This window comes from Buceros rhinoceros, unplaced genomic scaffold (genome assembly GCF_000710305.1).
Source record: "Buceros rhinoceros silvestris isolate BGI_N320 unplaced genomic scaffold, ASM71030v1 scaffold6247, whole genome shotgun sequence".
Classification (NCBI taxonomy): Eukaryota; Metazoa; Chordata; class Aves; order Bucerotiformes; family Bucerotidae; genus Buceros; species Buceros rhinoceros.
Genome location: NW_010420336.1, coordinates 66,970 through 89,118, shown reverse-complemented (window position 1 = coordinate 89,118; position 22,149 = coordinate 66,970). Strand labels below are relative to the sequence as shown.

Sequence of the window (22,149 nt, the reverse complement as noted above, 5' to 3'; positions counted from 1 at the left end):
GGCAGTCTTCCTTAAAGTGTGCCTTGATTTAAAGCAGATGCAGCCAGGCATTTTGATCCAACTTCAAGATGAAAAAATATTCTTTGTCTGATTCCCAGAAGACTGACGCATTTTTACCAGAAAATTTAGCTGCATGTAGGCTGACAGAAGATGTTAAAGATTACAGCAGCAAAGCCGAGAGAAGAAGGGAAACTGGTATATGGCACCAAAGGAATTACTGCTTGTCCATCAGAGGTATGGCTATGAATCAGTCATATTGGGCACTGAAGGCTATACCACTGTACAAACTGTGTTCAGAGTCGTATCAAACCTCACAGCCTTTGCCTCTGTGGGTTTTAAGTTTGTGTCATACATGGGATTTTCAAATGAAGCCTGTCCATTACTGTTTTCATGTCCAGCATACCCATTGTACTGTACTTTTGGTCTTGTTCTGGGGAAAAAAAAAAAACACACAAACAGAATATTATCATTAGTAACATTTAAAATATACATTCTACAGTTATTGCACGTTTTATCTCTATCGTTTCCATCCCATCTACATAAGTTGCATTACTTCCTAAAAGTGACAAATGGAGGCCTGTAAAGCATATTGCAGGGAATTAAGAGAAATCTATCTGGAATTTACCTTTCATGGCCTGAAGAGAAGAAACTAATTCCTAGTGGGCAAACTGATGCTAAAAAGCACTGAGAAAATGTAGGCAAAATATAGATATGCATTTTCCATTATAAAAATGTCAAAAGAACGACAATTTCATAGCTTGTTGTTAGTGCCAAAAATGGCAGCCAAAATTAAAGCAACATACAGAAAAAGTACAAAAGTAGTAGCAATTATGATATTTTCTGAGGACATTTTCAGTTTTAGATTGCTAGTCTGGCCATCCTTACACAGAGTGGAAACAGTTATTCAGCTTTACTAAATTAACACCTTGCCATTTTCCAAATATATATCCTTGTTTTTCTAAAGTGTTGATATTAATGTGAAAAATGCAGTAGCATCTTCAATTGGTGAATTTAATTTGATCACCATCAAGCATATTCTAATTGACTTTCCTGGAGGTTTGGGATTTTACCCACACTAATTTTTACAGTGTACATAGGAAGGCAACTGGACTAAAACTGTGCAAATTTTCTGATGGAGATCAATACAAATTGTCAATTCAAAAGACTTGAATGTGTTATATGACTAGGTGTGCTAGAAAGATGAAAGTGAGCAGGTCCTAATTACTTCTATTGATAGCATCTTGGGGCATTTCATTGTCTTAGATGTTCTCAAGCAGAGGTAGAGGGAATAGTTTAATAATTTGCTGCTAGTGTTGCGCCATTAAATTGCTGTAACAGGTCTCCTGGGTACTACTAAATCTAAGTCAGTGCAAAGTCCGCCAGCACAGCTTCAGTCAGGCAACTCTTGCACTAACACAGCATGTATCCAGAATACGTTGCACTGCTAGAGACAGTAAGTTTCAGACAATGGTCAATAATTTCAGTTATTCCAGATAGATCTGCCATAGCATGCATGCTTACCTCCATAAATACTTCGAGCAATAAACAGCTCTAAATAACTCGTCAGAGGTTTTATGTGTTCAAACATTTGTAATCAGATTGATCAAATCTTTGCTAACATTTGCATTTTACATTTCAATATCAAAGGATGCAAAGAATTATCTTTCAGTAACCACTCTTTTATTTTGGATAGAGTTTTACCACCGTGAAGAACATATTAAAACTTCAAGGATGTTCACGTTTTTATGTGAAATTCTGTTAGAACGTACTGAGCCAATAATTAAATGAAAAATAAACCAGAATTGTGTGGGTTTCTGATATATGTATTAGAATGATATCCCATTATAATGTATTTTACTACTTTAATCTTAAATCTCTTAGCATCTAAAAGGATCTAAACAAATATATAAAAGAAGTTCAGTATATAATATTATACATGTAATTGAAATAGAGCAAGAAAGTCAATGAAGAATTGCAAAATGTAGATGCATAGAGCTTAAAAATGTAATACAATTTAGAAAAGAATCTCATGAAAAAGCTTCAGAGAAGAGTTCTTGAAAATCATACTATTTTTTAGAAAATTATTCTGGTTTTGATAGCAGATAAGGAAAAATATCACTGGAGAGCTCTCAGTAATGGAAATGGACAACATACAAATAATTCTAATACTCATAAATATATAGGGTTTTGCATATTTTCATTGTAGAATTTAAAACCCATGCTTAGAAATCTTAACTAGGAGCTTTCCTAAGTGTAAGTAATTAAATATATTTCCATTTTGTTCTGAAACACTGAGGTGCTGTCTTCATTCCTGAAGCAATCCCTGCCTGTCAGATAAAAGGTACAGAAACTGTGTAAAAAAGGTTTAACAACCCTGGTTCTAATTAGATGATATTAATCTGACATAGGCACAACAGAAACAGCTGTAAAATTGTCCCCTAAGAAGACCTTCAAATCCTCTGAAATAGAGAGCCTTTAGGAACATAACTACTGTTGTATCATTTTGAAAATTTCATTTTGGAATTCCAGTCATTAATGTAATTTCAAGAAACTCCCTTTGAAACTCTCAGATTCTATTCTCTTTCCTGGGGAACATCCTTTGCTTTGAAGAGAATAAATGTGACCTTAAGTTATTTCATATCAGTAATTGACTTGTTAATTTTTTTATGACAATATGGCACTGAAAATTCCTCTAAAAACTGTGGTTTAATGGCATAAATTGTTTGAAAATATAAAAAAAGATAGAATATTCTTTGAAAGATTAAATAATGTATGTGTAACAACTCCTTTTTTCAAGTATCTAATGCATTTCAATCAGCTTAAGGTAGGCAGAACTGCAATGGTGCACCAGCATTGCCATAAACATCGGGATTACAGCTGCTTGTCTGAAGACTAAGTTTTATCTCTCTTAAATACATATATACTGCTACTAACTAGAAAACAAAATCTCTACTAGTAATGCAGGTAGTAACAAACTTCATAGAATAAATCACAAAATGTATACCCCTACATCATATTTACATTTTTATTAAATTTTTCTTAAGAATTTGCCTCCTCTTTCTAAGAGCAAAGTGACAGTAATGTTCCATTCACATTCCATCTCTTCACCTGATCTAAATGCCTGTGTTTTCATGTTTCTGTTTAGGTTCCCCTCATTGCAGAACAGGCGCTATCTGCAAATGCAGGTCTGGAGGCATCAGAAAGGCATCTTACAATAATAGGTCCTGAGATAGAGCTCATAGTTCTTCCCGAGAATTTTTTTCAGCAAAAGGCTATATTGCATTTCAGAACATGTATCATTTTAACTGGAGTTCACAAGTCCAAGCTCCACAGCAATCTCCTTTCCCCAAATCATCAAATGCTGAGGTAGGCAGACAGTGCAGTCCATCAGAGATCAATGGCGGGTTTCAGTTTGTCTATGTGATTTCTTACAATCATGAAATACTCTTGCTATCGTGATTATAGAACAGAAGTTTTTAAAGCATATTATTAAAAATCAGCATTTCTGTTTAACACAAGGAGCTCAGAGAGTATGGTAGCTCAATTAAAAAAAAAAAATAAGTTCCAGAAAGCTCTAGCCAAATAGCACTCAGAATGAAAAAAATACTATAGATACATAGATAACAGCTTTTAAACCAAATTTCAAACAAGATGGTTAGATTTATTCTCTTATCTAATTACATATATAGAAGTTTCATACGAGCTGAAGTGATGCCAATTGTAGTAGTACCCACTAGTTTATTTGGCGTATACTGTAAGCAGTCTCGTTATGGCTTGTTCCCTCATGGGATTTATGGATTTTTCAGCTTGTATAATTAATATTCATAAGCATTTTGAAAGAAGCAGCATACATTTAATTTAATAAAGCAGTAAAATGAAAAAATGAAATATGTGACCTGAGATTTCCGCCTGATTCGGCCTAATGAACCAAGAAGCTTGGTAGGTCTGTGCTCCTTAACACAGTGACTCATTTTCCTAATTATTCACCATTAGGAACTGCCCTGCACTGAACCCCTTCATGGGAATGCTTAGAAATATTTGCCTTTAGAGAGTAACAATATTCTTAAAAGCTTTAGCATTCTGTTTTGTAGTTATGCTTACCTATTAAAATTAAAACAAAAAGCTTATTAAGTTACTGAATAAATGACATTTACAATACCTGTGTTTGTAGAGGTAAAATGCAAACCCTGATAATATTAGAGCAAAGAATGGTACCAGGATGGCAGCTGCAACAGAACTGCTGTTTGTACCATAATAGTGATTTGAAAGGTCTGTGTCTGCACTTAAAGGACCTGAAATGAAACAAAAAGAGCAGAAATAAAATTCTGTTTTTCGACAGTTCTCTTTTCATTCAGGAATGAAATAAAATGGTGTCTTGATAAAATAATTCTATTTAAAAACATGAAATAAATAACACGCAGAATCATAGTATATATGTTATTAACACCATTTAATAATATATCAACTATCAAAATTATTTGAAAGGACTATTTGGTAAGTGAAGCAAGTATGAACTACACTTCTCATGAGTTACTACTAATAAAATTAAGTCACATACCTTCTGAAAAAAATTATTAATACTGCAAAATGTATTCTATGCCTGAAGTCTTAATATTCAGCTTAGGAACAACAAGCACTGTGAGGCCACATTGAACACGAGAAAAGGAAGAGAAAAATGAGGTAACTGCAATAAATCACAATAGTTCTCATCTCGACAGCACTCCCAATTCTGTGCACCTGTGTTCATGTCCTGGCTGCTGTATGACCCACTTTTAGGAGTGAGACATGAGCATGTTTTAGAACTTCTGGCAGCTGTGTTTGTGCTAGGATAAAACTGAGGTGCAGAGAATACAAAGGCAGTCAGTCACCTGTGGCATGGGCTCACTGGATTCCTGTTGTGGACAAGCAGATAACATGGACTTTAAGATATTTTGCAGAACCCATTTTCCATCAGTAGAAAGAAGACATTGTTCAATTTCTTAAATAGGTGACCAACTTGACAATTCAAATTGTGAAGAACAAAAAATAATTTTATAGTGAAAAATGTAGAAAATTTTTATAGAAAAAAAATTTATTTTAAGAGCCAACTCCATGTTGCCAGTTTGAAAGCACAATTCTTCAGAGAGCAATATACAGATCCCAAGGAGGAGAAACCAGGACAGAGGGAAAGTGCGGTGAGGATGGTGCTGGGACAGATATCTGGGCTTGCAATTCTGGGATATTTTTGCTAATGCTAGTAAAGAAGAATTAGAGACACTCATGTTTACAGTTCAAAAATGTTCCAACCCACTAGTACACATTGTCTCAAACACCATGACTCCCTCACTTTTGCCAACAGCATCAATCAGTCTACTAAATATCTAAATAAATTACAAACTGAGAAAGAAGCAAACAATTCTTCTATGACTTCTTGTAGTTCAAGCTCAGTCCTTCAGGTTCTGTCACACTTCAGACTTCTGTATATTTCTCCACAGAACTGGTGAAGGCAAACCTCTTCAAAGTAATAAACCTGCTAGTATGGTAGTTGGGATCATGTTATGAGCTTTACTGCATAGAATCAGTGTATTATAAAAATCTCTGGACTTTAGTAATCCAATATTTGTCCCAACACTTAAGGTGTGGAAGGCCTGTTGGCATAGTTTTATGTATTTGTATTGTATTGCACGTGTACTGGATATTCTCCAACAAGTTTAAATTAAAAATTAAACCTAATTAAAGACAGAATCTAGTAGTTACCACAGTTAAGAAAAGCTTAAGAACAATTAATTTAAATGATCCTTTGAATGTTTTATTGGTTAGAAGAACTGATAGAAGTTTTAAAATCATTGTCTTCATCCTTTACTACCAAAATCCCCAGCTGTTTCTCCAATTATCTGGAATAATTAATAAAAAACATGGTAATGATAAAATTCAGCTTGTATCAGCAAAAATTAATAATTCTATCTAAATACTATTAATATTCTATTTAAATACTTATACACTCTGAAAACATCCACCAGCAACAAGCACTCTCCAAACAACACTTTCAAATCAGTGTTGATTCTGTCCTTTTAATTTCCTATATAGTTCTGACTGCAATTTACACATTTGAACAGAAAATGCCTTTGCACTGCATGACACCCTTGTTACTTTCAAAAAGACACTCTCAGAAAAGCAAGCAGTTGCAATGGCATTCTCTTTAAGGGCATCCTGTAGTCATCTTACTAGGCTGCCATACTAGAAAGCATGAGATAGGAACATGTTAAGCAGAGTTAAATTGGGGTGTGAGCTACGTATCTCAAATATGCATATTTCACCATATTTTTTATAATAGCAATGGCACGAAATAAACATGCTTACTTCAGCTGTGTATCTCAGTCATCTGCTAAATTCACTCTTGCAAGACCCAAAAAGATTACACATATTAAAGCTCTATAAATTAATTTACCTTGTCTTTGGAGCATAAATTTTCCAAAGTCTTTTCCACGTATATCACCTTGATAGGTAAAAACACCTCTTTCAAGCCCTGAGGATACCTAGAATATATTGAAACAGAAGAAAAGATTTCTGAAACAAATAAATAAGAGGGTTTAGCCATTTGTTTTTCTGACTTAGAGGGGATATATGGAGCCCAGTTTTTCATCTTTATCCTTTAAAATGTTACTGAACTCTTATTCAATATTTATCATTTTAAGTTTGGAGCAGTATAAAACAAAGCTTCAAAGTAACACCTGGAAGGACTTTAAAATATCTGATATACATTGCTAGGTTTTAAAATTCTTCAACTAGCATACAATTAATTGAACTAGTATATGGATATAGAAGTCCACTCAATTGTCAGATTTTAAATTATTTTCCACAGAAAGCATCATGAGGCGCAAAGGAGAACTGCAAGCAGTAAAATAACTCTCTTTTTCTTCAAGATTAAATGTAATTTTAATACAGTGAACTCTTTACCAAACCAAAAAAGGATAATATTTCTAAACTTAAAATTCCCACTCTCATCTAAGAAAAAAGGGCAAAATATGCTGATTCACCTCTCACTTAGTAAACTCAAAATTTTAATGGAAGTGTGGCAGATGGAAGTTTGTATACATATTTTTGGAAAGAAAAATATTGTGATTTCTACACTGACATCGAGTGCTGTATTCCATATTTGAAATGTAAAAAGTTGGATAGACTTACATAGGAAATCATAAATTACTTCAAACTTTAAACTCAGCAAGCTTTATCCATAGCAGTCTGATTACTTACATAACCATCTAGTGCCCAGTTTTCATTTTCAAACTTGCTTACAAAAATTTCTCCAGGTCCTTTAATCTGAAAAACTTTCAAGAGCAAATGGGCTTCTTCTTTCTTGTAAACACCTATTAATACAAATGAGGTGACACATGCCTTTTAATTTTTTCTTTTAACCAGTTTCTTCAAACATCCTTTTAAAGTTAAGCATACTGCTTTAGAACTAAAACATTTTCTAGAAAATACTTCGTAGTAGTAGAATTTTACAACCTGGAAAAAACAAGATTTAAAGTGCTGTAATAACAGGATATCATTTTACTGATGTTTTCCAGGATGCAGTGGTGGTTTCATACTGTTTAATTTTGTACATAAGAGAACAAGAACATTTGTCTTTTCATATAGTATTGCAATAATTCTAAATAAATAGAGAATTCCTTTCCTGGAATTTCCTTGAACCGGAAAAAAATTGGTTTTTACTCACATCACAACAGTATCAATAGTGCGGTGAAATAAAATCTGCTCTTTGGCAGCCAACTACTGAAACTCTCCCTGAACTATTGACCTTAAAAAGTACTGGTAGATGATAATGCTCATTTCACATGTAACTGTGATCAGAGGCTAAATCAGAACTTCGCAGTCAGATTTGCAGAAAGGAATGCATGGTGTTAATAAAAAGGTATGCATAATTTACTAAGTTATTTCATTATCTATGCCTATTTTATGTTATGCCATTATCAGTACTGTATTGTTTTAAAGTAGGTATTAACCACTATTGAATAATGGAGCCTTTCAATGGTACAGCTCTTAAAATTATTATATACACTTCATCTGCCACTTCACTATTAATTGTAATAATAATATTACATCAATATTATCCAATAGTCTGAGATGAAAAAAAATACCTCAATATTTATTTTAAATTTAAGGGGAAAAGTAGATTGGTGACTGCATATAAATTGACTGAAATCTATGCAGACAATTACATTAGGACCTTTCTTTTTGCAAAATAAGCAGAAAAACATTTTTAATGAAAACCAGGGTTTTGTTTCTTTTTGTGTTTGGCAGAAAATACAACAAAACTGAACAGAGAGAAAAAAATAAAAGAACAGCTTTTTAACACCAAATTCTGAACCTACCTACCTGATAGTTTGAGTTGTATGTTGGATGCCTCAATGAATGTGGCATTCACTTTGCTGCTTGTAGTGTTGAACCAATCAACAGTCAGAGTAGCAGGCTGTCTTTTTCCTAAATATTCGTAAAACCCTTTCCACAGTGAATTTATGAAAAACACATCTGAGGGAACTAAATAAAAGTGGAAAAAAAAGAAACAAAGAAAGGAGTAAACTACAAGAAAGTAGCAAACTTTCTACCATATTTACTTTCCTCATTTTTTATGTTACACTGTTACGTATCCACTGTTCTAAGGAGTTATTATAGAAAATTTTACCACAGTAAAGACAATATATCTAACAAATTTCCCCCACAATTGCATATAATATACTATGCCAGTCTATATACAATACATGTTCTTTAATATGAAGTGTGATGTGCTTGTGTGCTTCAGTGAATGTCCTCAAGACTCAAAAATAATGGACTTTTCCCATAAGGCCCTGTAGCTTTGAGGTCTGATGAAAAAAAGGAGAATGATATCCTGGAAGGAAACTCTGTCTAAGGCTATCTCTTTTGTTTTATGGATCTGTTATAGCAAGACTGTGTGATTTTGAACTGAATATCAAATGAATATTCAACTGAATTCACTGAATTCCAGGTACAGTTTAGCACGAGATTTTTTATCAGTCATTTTTAGATTCCACACCTTTTCTCAACACAATATTTCTTGCACCTGCAAACAGTGAAGTTTCCAGACTAGGAATTTTTTGGTATAAAATAAATGTCTGTTTAACAGACACTGCAGTTTGAATAAGCTGAAGTAAAATGCTATAAAATAAAGCACGAATTATAGGAAGACTTTCATGTATTTGGGTCATTGATTTGTTTCCTCTATACAGAAAAAAGAATATTTACAGGTCATTAAATGTTGTATCTTAAATATTTGGCTAAATTGCCAGTAGAGTAGAAAAAGTCTCTCATTCAACAGTATCTGCAATATTAACATTAATTAAAAAGGAAACACAGAAGAGAAAAAAAAATTCTTATGTCAGATACATTTACAGGGTGCTGCATAACTTTCTCCCCTACCTATTTCTATATTTCTCCCATATACTTTGCTGTTACAAAATATGGGAAAGACTTCCTTCAAACATGATGGTTAAGCTAAACCAACAGTTAAGCTGGCCAAAAGAGACCGACCCTCCTCCTGACCAGGCAACACCCAGTGTTTCCTGGCAGCTTCTGACAAGTGAAATGATTTAAGAAACAAAATAATATTTCATAAAAATAACTGTTTAACAAATAACATGATACCTTAACAAAGTGACATCCTGAGCAACTCACCCTTACTGTCCATGACCACTTGCTGAACAGCTAAAGGCTGATATCAGAAAAGTTTCACACTCTTATACTAAACTCTTAAAATAAATTATTAGATGTTTTGCATTTTATCAAACTCTGAGCACACGTAAATGCAGCTGTCTATACTGAAGAAAATTTAGGAGTGCAGGCATCCTGTGTATCCATTTTTAATAAATTTCATGGATATTTTCTCCTCCACCTAATCACTTATTGAAAAAAGAAAACCAAGGCAATAATACCATGTATTTCCAAGAAAACATAATGACAGGCAATGCATCTGAAAATCTGACGACTGACTGACAGCTGCTGTCTCTTAATCATCACACTTCCTGTGTAATCATGCTATAACATGCATTTAATAAAGAGAAAGGATAATACCTTTTTCAGTGCCTTTTGCCTTCAAATTTTGCAAAAGCCCAGGCAAATGTTCAAGCTCAATGTGGCATGATTCGGAATCATCACTAGTATGTTGTTTGTACCATTACTGGATTCCAAGTGAGTGGAGGCCCACTATATGGCTTTGTGAACAACAGTTTCAAAGTGCTCTGTTTCCAAAGCAAAACTCAATGCAGGACTGGGGCTTTGCATAAGGTAATCTCAACTTCATACTAAAAATCTGAAGCATTAAATTTCAATTGGTATCTCACATTATGTTTTTTCTGCAAATGTATGAATTCTGTAAAGGGTCTTTCAGACTCTTTTTCCTACATACTTCTCATTGCTTTGCTAAAAGAGAGACATATGATAAATCCACAGCCTGAAATTTTAAAAAATGTTGAAATTATTTTTATTTGCCTTTGATTTTAATTAAAAATGGGTCTCTGAAGTTATTCTCATGAAAGCGAATATCTAGTATTACTGGTATGAACCTGACAGGCATTATGTAAGACTTCTATAAAGGAGCAGACATACTTCTTTTGTCACATTCACGTCTTCAGGATCTAGTTTCTCCAACCACTCTGTCAGTAATGGCTATTAATCTTTGCAAAATAGTACCTTTGACTCAGTATTTACAGAATTTGCACTTGCTGTAGGTGATCAGAATTATTAGGTGAAGAAAATATATTTCTGCTTCCCCAGTTGTGTTTTTCTAAAAGTGCTGCAGTCCCATGGATGCTGCTTGAAGTGGCTCTGACCCAATTCTGCTGAGCCTTGAAGTGTTCCTGCCTTTCCACCCACTGTGGGCAAATGCAGAATGAGAAAAAAGAACTGGGTGTTATACTAACACTGCACCAGCTGTGGATTTTCCTCAGAATGCGACAAATGGAGAAATCCATGATCACTCATTAAACAGCTTCCTAACTATTTCTGCAAAGACTACAGGAAGCAGTGAGAAACATGGGAACAAAAGAGAGTATTGTAGTTCTTAAACTTCTCATGGGTGTTGTGAGAATTCTTTAGCTGCAACTTATACTCAACTACAATTACAGTACTGTAAAAAGATAGTTATTATTGCTTATGAAAACATTGTAAAAAACATAGCAACATAGTGAACACTAGTAAACATAATTTGTATTCGGACATCCAAAGCGGGAAAATCAGAACACGAATCTGTTACAAAAACTCTATTCTAGTAATATTAGCTTCATTCCATTTAAAATACATATAGCGGCAAATGGAATTCTACCAAAAACCAAGATAAACAAAGTGCTCCGAAACACATAGTGATCTACATTGAAGAGAATTAACAATTCTAAAAGGCATAATAATAGTGCAGACTTGGTTATTAAAATAGCTTAAAACTTTTCTTTGCCAACTACAGTCATTTGTTATACAGTTTCAGTTCTCTGCTTACTATTACTGGCTTTTTCAATTATAATATTTTTGTTAAAAAAATGCCTTTCAAATAGCACTTGCTTATCAAAGCTAATTATAAGCATCATGATCCTGTGTGAATTGTTACTGATGCTCTGCATAGAGAATATATCTGGAGGCTTGGTCTACATTTTAATTTGGCATTGAAACTTCAAAACCCGTATGGTAGCAGATTAGTGCATCCTTCAGGTGTTTGGAGAGATGAATCCTCCAACAAATTAAGATGATATATTAATTATAATGGATTCATATTATATCCTGCTTTATAGTGAGTCTGTTGAAGCAATGCATTTGAGAACTCATTTACAATTTCACCTGGCACTCTCACTAATAAACTCACCAGGAAAGTTAATTGTTAGCAGAAATGCCTTTTTATCCTATCTGCTCTACAGAGTCCATCTGTGAGTTGCCATGAGTGTGAGCCATTTATCTCATTTTCCCTGCAGCTTGCTAAAACTCAAAATACATAGTTACAAGCTCATGTACTTGCGGAAACACCTGCTCATTGTTAAATAAGTCAGTAAAAAAGGAAAAAAGAAAAAGAGGCCTTTCGTTTTCTGAAAATGAACCTGAATTTGAACCTAAAAAGATCTACAGCAGGATTTCTCAGATGCATTTGTCTATTTTGTCACTGGCAGAAGGAAAAAGTTAACTACACACATGTTCATGAGGAGGCGTAGAGAAGCAGCAGTGATATTTGCCTGCTGGTGGTAGTCCACACAGTTTAGGAAACACTATCTTAGAGTACCTTGAGAGTTTCCATAAAATAAAGGCCATGAAAATTTCCCAAAAATTTTTTGTTGTAGTTGTTGTTGTTGTAGTTGTTGTTGTTTACAACACTTACAATGGAAAGGCAGAACTTTGACTGAATTAAACCCAATCCCTGCACACTATTATAAGGCTCTCCATTATAGCAATCTCTCTGATACAAAAATACATCAAAGCTGAGTTTGGTGTATATAAGCTTTCTCTTTTTGGTTGACAGCATTTTTTGTGTAATTCACAAAATTAGTACCGTAGAAATTAAAAAAATGTTCTTTGGGAAAGAAATTCATAGAACATGTTCTACATGGCATCTATAAACCTCAACATTTATATTCCTTTGAAATGAGTAATAAATACTTAAGTTAAATATTTGAAATGGTTTTATTATTCATAACAACCTAGAGTGTAAATCAATTGATTTAGATCTAAAACTCTTCTTGTATACAAACCTGGAGTTTTAGTTATTGTTTCATTAACTTCTCTCACTCCTTTACCTACAAGTAAAAAGACAAATTATCATTTTCATGAACATATTTGTGTGGGGTTTTTTTTAATAGAAGGTTAAAACAATGCCTGATGGATGCAATCATCTCTTATCCAATGGAGCCATATTTAAAACAGAAATAACTGGTCTTGAATACTTTACATGTTCAAACCTATACCCTTACAAGAAACTATCAGAAAATAATTCAGGTAAACAACAATTTTACTGTGGAAAGTTTTCTGGCTAGCAATATCTTGCATACAATTAGGCCTAAATTTTTATATCAGTCTTGGTGCTATAAAAGAGAGCCTTATAGAGGGGAGAAACACTATGTCTAATTATGAATAATAGTATACTAAATATAGTAAAAATTGCATTAATAAAGATTGATACATTTATGACACAAACCAGCAAAAGCCAGATAGCTGGGTTAAGATGACAGGATCAGATATCATGGGAAAAGACCACAGCAGGGATCATTCGCTGTATTTCTGGTACACTCAGAAGAGTTGTGTCCACTGACTCCAGATCATGGCCTCGTATCTTAGCCACTTCCAAGAGGAAGTCCCATAGGAAGATTTGGTCTTGCATGTTTGGTTTTATTTTTTTTCTTTAAGAGCAGAATTTTGCTGATTAGACTGGTCAAGTGCTAAGAAAGCACAAAAAGTGTGGGTCATTCAAGGACAGTTATACCTAAAGGCTGTAAGCCAATAAAAAAAGAGAATTCTTTCTTATAGAGACCTTTTCTATATTTTACCTTTCATTAAAAAAGAAAAGTAAATTAACAAAAAAAAACCAACCAAGATTGCTTTTGTCTCAAATTATTATTTATCAAATTATATTACCCATGAAAAATCAATCTTTAGGGAACTAGAAAAAAATGATAAATTTTTAGGTGTATATCATATGTCTTGACAATGTTGAAACAAAGAATCCTACTCACACATTAATGAAAAATTAATTATTGTTCAAACATCAAATCTATTTAGATTCTTTGTCATATTAGAATTAAAAATCATGTTGCAAACACCTTTCCCATAGCATCTGACTATTTCTGCTTTATTCATATTCTAAATCTGTTTTTTTTACATTTTCTGAATTGGGAACTTATAGCCATGTTTATTCATATGTGAAGAGCAAATTTAGCTCTCATAGCTTTATACTTAGAGTTATTCTAGAAAAACTACATGAAATTTACATGGATATAAATAAAAGTGGAATCAGGTTCAAAGAGGTACTATTTTTTTATTTTATTGTTAGTTTTTATTTTAGAATATTTTCTTAGGAAAAAAAGCATACCTGAATGAATCTAAAAGCCAAGCTATGGAATAACTTTTTTGTTCCTAATAGAAATGTGACTTAAAGATAAATACAGTTAAAAGTAATAGTTTGTATTGCTTAGGTTTTATTTGCTAGGTTTTAGAGATGAACTTCTGTATGTGTGCCTGTACACACACATATCCCCATGTTTTATTCCATGAGTTCTAGATGCTATGCTCACTTTGATTTCTTTACTGTTTCTTCCATAAAGTAAAAGCTCTTGTGTCATATGCGTCTTTAAATAGTAATTGGAAAAAATTAATCCTACTATGTAAAATAAAAATGTCAGGGGAAATGCGGGGCCCAACATATCACTTGAGTAATGACTTACTTTTACAAATAGGTGATTTTCCTGTCCATTTCATATCTGGTTTACATGTCCGATGCTCCGATCCACCAGCAAGAAAAAATCCTGGCTGACAGGTATACACCAAAGTATACCCTAAAGTAGGAAGATCTATTGCTTTCACGTCTACGTGTGCCGGTGTCTCTGGCTGCCTGCAAGCATGAGCTGCAAAGGGTTTTTTAGAGTTAGAAAAAGTGATAGCAAACAGTTTCCAAAGGACTAGAGTATGCAAACTGAAATAAACACACGCCAGTTTATTCCCTTTCTTTATGTAATCTTTGTGCACCTTTTACAAACATCAAGTAGCTATTACCTGTAAAAATAACACTCTGAGTGTATAGTTTTATTATTGTGGGAAGACATCAATGATACTATCACATGTTTTAAACAATACACCAAAATTAAATTGCGATAGCAAACGGAAAAGAGTTAAAATGAATGGAAGCACATGCCATCGTACGTGGTGCAATGATTGGTCCTGTGAATTATTGTACTGTCACAACTTCACGTATCACTTCCACTCAATGTTTTGAAATTACAGAACTGTTATTGTGCTAATTCATTATAAATTTCTATTGAAATACAGGTTCCATAGGAAAGCTTTGTCATAGTGCACTGATTATAACAGATATGGTCACTCAGAATGCTGCTTTCTCTGTGCTCCATGGTGTTCATTTATAACAACCCAATGATAATTTGAAATGAGATAAGCATCTAAGGTCATGCTAATGAATTAATTTTAGCTTAGATCAGTGAATTTAATGCAATAGTTATTTGATGTCCTCCAACCTATACAGAGCTAAAAATACACTAATATTTGCATACCCACGCATAGCCCAGAGAAGCTGAATTTTACCGAGTTCTATTGCATGACTCACAAAATTCTAGCCAATAAAATAGCACCATGAGTATTCAGGCCACATTCTGCTCTCTATTAATCCAAAACACAAAAACCCCCTAGATTAATTTAAAGCACCTAATGTAGCAGGGTAATGAGGACAGACCTTTTGAGCAAAACTGACAGAATTATTGTGAAATTCATTACAAAAATCTGAAAAATCTTACTTCAAATTAATATTCCAAATATATCTTTGGTCTTAGAATAGGAAACAAAAATATTCAAAACCACTCTTTTAAATAAAGATTACTTTCTTGTAACATATGAATTTCCACACAAATTACTTTGCAATTCTTAAAACTGCACGACATTCTAACTCGTCAAATAGGAAACCAGACTTACGAATGCACTCAGACTGTATGCCACTCCAGGTTAAGTTAGCAAGACAAGAACGGGTGGTTGATCCCTGAATATGATAACCTTTTCTGCATCTGAAAAAGACTGTGCTCCCAACCTAAGGATCAAAACAGAATATTAGATAGAAGAGGTATCTATCACATGTAGTCAGGTATTAAGACAGTGATAAGCTACCAGGGAGATATTTTAAAAAATAAAAATATCCTCTTTTTATAGTTTCTGGAATTAAAATTTCTTTTAATATGATGAAAAATTTGAGCAATTGATCTTTCGTACCCTTATTTGAAAGCAGTAAGTGGAATAATATTGACAGGGCTGTGCACATGGAAAAGAACAACGCTCATACATTTCAGTTTATTATTTTATCAGTATGATGGAAGCAAACTAAATGACTGAGATGTCTCTCTTCCCTGTACATTACTGCATATATTTCAATAGAACTTTGATCATAAAGTCTGTTTCAAAGGTTTCTCATTGTGTGACTTGACTAAACATGGTTTTTAAGAGAAAACTTCAGAAAAAACTATGAAGAATTGTACCATCTACAAGTAAATTCAGTATAGAAAACTCTAGGCCACAATTCCTTACACTGAATTTGTTATTACAAATCACCTAAGTTTTACCTGATATATTAAACTAGCAGAGTGATGTTATGGAAAGCCTTCCTATGGTCAACTGTCATATGACCTTTCTCAGCAGAAAAGATAAAGTAACTGAGAAAACTCTCTTTAGAATTCTGCTGAAAATAGAAAAACAGGAAAACTAGATACAAAATTGCACATGATGAAGAATTTTCATAACATACAAGAGAGGCTGTACGAAAAGTTCTAGTAAAATGGCCTTCTTAATGGTATTGATAAAAGTAACCAGAATACAACTCTAGGGCAAGATATTGAGGATGCAGGGCTGACCAGTAAAGCATTGCTTTAATTTAGGATAAAATATCTTGGTAATAAATGTGATCAGAAGAAATGAAAAAAAAAAAAAAACCCACCCAACAAAAATCAATATTATTTGAAATTATAAAACTTATTAATAAAGTATCCTATCACACGGACAAAAGCAAGTAAGTTGCAAAGGAGTAACAACCAATGCATATTAATAATAAAGCTTGCACATATATAAATGCAGAGAGTTCTACACTGCAATGATGATAGAAGGACTTCAATGGACATGAAGAATCGGCAGTTTTCCTCAAAAGTGGCTACCCGTTAACTATATAATCAGTTACATAAAAACAGATAATCAAGATAGAAGTTCAGCAAATGCAACTCCAGTTCTTCCTGAAGTAGCTTGGGAAATTTCATCAGTATTTTTAAAGATGAAATTACTGATATGTTTTTGTAGACTTACCTAACTATTTTAAAACATATTCACCTCTCTGTCTTGCCAAGGACACACAGCATGTCTGTAGTAAGGACTAGAATAGAGCATGGCTGGTCTTGACTCTCAGTCATCTTCTCATTAAATTCATAATTCTGCTATCAATAAGTAATGATGAGCTGCAAATCTTTCCTCACTATTCCAAAAGACCAATCTAAAAAATGTCTAGGTTCAAAGTAGTCACAGACTTATATTTCTTTCTCATTTTACAGTTAAAAGTAAAAATAAAAGCAGTGCACTCTTTGTGTAATAAAATTGGTGGCATTTGTAACAGTCACAGTGCAGTGAAGCACAAACAGAACAAAATGAATAGGGTAAGACAGGATGCTGGTAGAGAAGGGAAAACCCTTCAAAGGTCTGCTGCCTATCATCACATCCTTCCGTCATGAGGAAAGACTGTTAAGAGCTGGTTCATAGAAGCTTGGCTAAGTCATACAAGCAGGAAACTCCACTAACCACATATACAAAAAAAAAAAAAAAATCTACTTCAGTAGTAATCAGAGGGAAATCTACATCTTGTCCTGGACATTGATCTGAGAGTGAAAGAACATACTTGAGAAAGATTAAATACAGACCAGGCAAAGACCTACTATCTCCTCTAGAAGTGAATGAGAAAATTAGCCTCCGTGTTCAACAGACACCAGAACAGTGAATTGGCCAGCACAATTCTGGTATTAAAGACAACTTGTGAGGCAGATAAAAGGGGGAGAGAAAAAAAATCAGCCTCCTGATCAAATTAGGTGCAAAGATCAGAGTTGCTTTTTAAGCAATGATGGAGACAGGTACAGGGTCAAGAGGAGACGACAGGAAGGTAACTGCACCCTTACTACTAGACGAAATGTCTTAGAGGTGACACCACAAGATCTGTCTAGGGGAGAAGTGGAGGAAGTGCCTTGGCATCTGCGAGCCAGGCAGGAGCAGAAGGTGAAGAAAAGAGCTGATAGCCACAACAATGACAGCCAGTACAACTGCAGGAAAGGGAGGGTACCAATAACCACAGGAAGATACAGAAATGATTTTCTGAAAACCAGTTCTACTAACTTGATCATAATACCATGTGGCACACTGCCCTAGGTCCAGAAATACGCAGGAAACCCAAACAGAACATATTTTAGATTCCAAACACAAATATTTATAACTGAAGAATCTATCTACATGAGATTAATCAATCTATGTAATGACTGTGGATTGGTCACCGTTGCATCTACTTTTATGTCCGCAGTCACTTTTCTGACTGTCACTTGGTAAGCTTGACAAATTTGGAAATTTAGAAAGGATATTCATCACAGAGAACCTGGATTCAACACATTGAATAATTTTATCTTCTCTCACTGAATAAAATGTAACATGAATTGCTAATTTAGTAAAGCCACTTGCTGACTTTTGTCAAGGACTACCTGGCCTTTGGATTAGACAGGTCTTTGATTGTTATGTAATTACTGACTAGTCATCAATGTATGGAAGAATTATGACCATAAAGCAAAGTAATTATATCATGTCATATCATATTTGGTAATCAATTTATAAAGAGTTCTCCCTACTGAAGTCTCCTAAAGGATTGACCACATGATATATCACAAGGTTAGAAGTTAAGCTGAATGTTAAAATAAAAGCTTGGAATGAAACATGAGGTTTTATTAAAAAGGAGTGGAAATTTCCGAACGTTTACATCAAACATTTAAGCCTACAGACAATTTAACATATTCTCCATTTTCAAATGTATCTTCATTTTAGAAAGCTAATAAAAGAAAAAATTACCTCATAACCTCTGGAACTGTTTTGTATTCCAAAATGTGGAGTACCAGGGTCTGAACATGTATTGTGAGCTGGATCTATTGTAAAATGTGAAACAACAGGTATTATTATGGTACGGAAACAATGCTCTAAAACTGTTTGCAAAGATTAAGCCATTTCATCAGTATCTAGTAATGAAAAGAATTTAATTTTTAATGGAATGTGAGTATTTATATATATTACATTTGTATTTCCAATTAAATTTCCAAGTTGGATCACAGTGCTTTGTTTCAGTACATTTCCATTATTTAAGGGTATTTTTTCAGGTTTCTTTGGCAGTGTAGACCTTAGAGTTAGGATTGCATTTTTGCTAAGCTTACCCTTCTAAACCTTTTTAAATACATAGTATATCCCACTATTCACAATGCAGGTGAATTCACAATGCATAAAGGGAAACATTTTTCTTGGCTTCTTTCTTAATGAACAGCTTAATGATTAAGTTAGATTCCTAAAAAAACACCAACATCCCCACACTCCCTGCCAAATGAAACCCAAACCCAACCTGCTTTTTTACAGCAAGTGAAATACTTAAATTTTTGATAGAATTTTTTCTACGTCATCAAGAAAACAAAAGTTTGAAATGGACTACTGCCTCAGTTGTTGCTGGAGAATGAAAAGACAGTCGCCTCACAAAAAAAAAAAAAAAAAGGTACACCGAGTATAACTAATTATCTGATTATCAGTTTCATGACTGTAATTTAAAGCAGTCTGAAACTATTTTTTATTCAGCAATGTCCACTTCATATTCTGAAGTTATTTTTGCTTTGGAGTTGCTCAGTCACATCCACCAGGTAGACAGCAGAGGACTTGATCCAATTGATCTTGCTTTATTTTGTGATTCCCGCTTGGCAATCAAGTCTGGTTTTGTGCTGACGCTGCATTGCAAAGAACACAGCTTGGGTCTATATTTAATCTGTAATTGTTTTTAATTTTCTGTAGAGGGAAAATTTAACTTATCACATACAATAATGTGATATGGCATTTCACTCTGGGTCATCTTCCATTTTCAATGCTGATCATCAGTAGAGCATATCAACTTGACAGGACCGATATTTATCAAAGGCTTCAAAAGTTAGGTGGATTTTGACATAATGTGCGAGAATGAAACCTAAAGACACCCCTGACCCTGAGCTGCCTGAAAAGCTCAAGAAGTTTTTACAAAGTATAATCTGCTGGAATACTATCACTAATAATAGACATATGAAACTGAAATTACTTTTTAAGATACGTCTTGTGAAGAAACAGTGGGGAAAAAGGGAAGAATTCTCAAATTATTTTAATGAAATTATCAATATCAAATATCAAATTATCACTATCAATTCTTTCAACAGAAATAGAAAAGCTTGCCATCATTTGCCATCATATCGTACTTTTAGGACTAGTGCTAGGTATTGTTCACTGATCTTAGTTTTCAAATTGCTTAACAATGATATCAGTCTAATATTTTCCTTTTTCAATAAGACTGATGTAAAAGAAAAGTTTATGTCTTTGATTCAGCATTTTCCATGTATTTCTATATTATGCTAGATAAAATATAAACAGAAATGTCATTACAAAGTTTTCAGATCTGATTCTTCACAATAGACCTGAGATTCAGCTTTTCGAAAGGTTCTTGCCTCTTGTTACAAAGCACAGAAGTAAGATGGATTGCCCAGTTCATAAAAACTATGGACAGAAAGAGTTTTTAATTATCAAGGAATTGTGTTGAGTGTCAATGTCTTAATTTACAAATACAGGCTGCTTTCAATATTCATGCTTACCACCTTTTCCCAGAGTGTCTACTCCAGCTCTTCCACAAAGCCAATATCTCAGGCACAGCAAAATACATGTATGGCCTACAGTCTATGTCTAAATGTGTTTATTCAGAAATATCATTTTGTTTAGCAAGACACGCCGAGCTGGATCAAAGTCTGATATCAGTCAGAGTTACAGTTGTCCAGCATTTCTCTCAGTCTCATAATATAACATGCTAAAAGCCTATCAGTAGCACATCAACCAATGAGAAACTAATACTTGGCAGTTTATCAGAATTTCAAAAGACTAGAATTTCAGAAAGTCCAAGAAGCTTTCTGATTTAGGATTGATTCTGACAAATGCCTTTAACTCGCCAGTGACAGAATCTGGTCTTTAATCTGCCAAAGCCTTCTGCATACCTATAAGATTCTAAAAATAGATGGAACAAATTTATGTGCTCACACTTACTGACATTCTTCATTTCCATCGGACAAGTAATCACATTAATTTACAAAATTCTTCATATGTGCTTGTGTTTATCCTACAATTTTTATACTCAAAATGTAACTTTATCTAGTTCTTTTTATATTACATAGATATTGTCTATGTTTGGAAAGCTAATTGCTAGATTTATGATAGTTTAGTATCATAAATCTAGGACAATTTATAAAGAATATTCTTAGTAGAAACATCATAAGTAATGGTAGTTATTACCAATGCATGTTGGCTGAATTCCACTCCAAGTACCATCTGCTTGACAGAATCTTCTTGAAGAGCCTATCAGAATAAATGGAGGTCTGCACTGAAAACTAACTTCAGATCTGTAGGTGAAACTTTTTCCACTGAGACGTCCTTCTGCTGGTGTACCAGGATCACCACAAAACACAGCTAATATATAAAAAAAGAAAGAAAAGAAGAAGTTATTAAAAACTGCACATAGAATCATACAATCATCTGATTGGAAGAGACCTTTAAGATCATTGAGTCCAACCATTCACCCTGTACCGCCAGGGTCCCTAAACCATGTCCCTCAGCACCACATCCACGTGGCCTTTAAACACCTCTAGGGATGGGGCTCCACCACCTCCCTGGGCAGCCTGTTCCAATGCTTCACAACCCTCTCTGTAAAGAAATCTTTCCTGATATCTAACCTAAATTTCCCATGACATAACTTGAGGCCACTCCCTCTCATCCTGTCGCTCTTAACATGCTTCAACAGAAGTATTCTACATTGTTCTATGTGCAAGTCAGGCATACTGAGTATGAGTGCAAATGCTGTATTCATTTATCTGCGTAGGATTATAGATCAAATAACTTCTTGACAGCAATTTAAAATTAATTGCCACTGTTATAGATATTATGAGCATAAAACTTAACCTGGAAAAATAGACCTTTTAATTGAGACATTTAAATGCTGATTAGATTTGGATGACAAAGTAGTATTAAAGTAGATGCTATATTGCAATGTTTCAAAATGTATCAAGTTTTCACATCAGTCACCCTCAGATGAGTAGGCTGGAAATTTTTTCCCTGATTAAGTAAAAGAAAAAACATTTGTCAGAG

The 22,149-nt window shown here is 33.8% G+C and overlaps 1 protein-coding gene across 1 annotated transcript in view; it reads right to left on the bottom strand.

The window, feature by feature from the left end:
- Positions 1–270: 270 nt before the first annotated feature.
- The window catches only part of LOC104496184 (CUB and sushi domain-containing protein 1-like), a gene marked incomplete at its 5' end in the record, with an annotated part of 81,179 nt that continues 59,300 nt past the window's right edge, over positions 271–22,149 (bottom strand). Inside the window, 9 exons of the mRNA XM_010139265.1 lie at positions 271–430; positions 4,160–4,292; positions 6,428–6,515; positions 7,234–7,346; positions 8,359–8,520; positions 14,406–14,585; positions 15,661–15,772; positions 18,817–18,890; positions 21,301–21,474. Coding sequence (XP_010137567.1) covers positions 271–430; positions 4,160–4,292; positions 6,428–6,515; positions 7,234–7,346; positions 8,359–8,520; positions 14,406–14,585; positions 15,661–15,772; positions 18,817–18,890; positions 21,301–21,474 — 1,196 coding nt within the window. The remainder of the gene's footprint in view (positions 431–4,159; positions 4,293–6,427; positions 6,516–7,233; positions 7,347–8,358; positions 8,521–14,405; positions 14,586–15,660; positions 15,773–18,816; positions 18,891–21,300; positions 21,475–22,149) is intronic.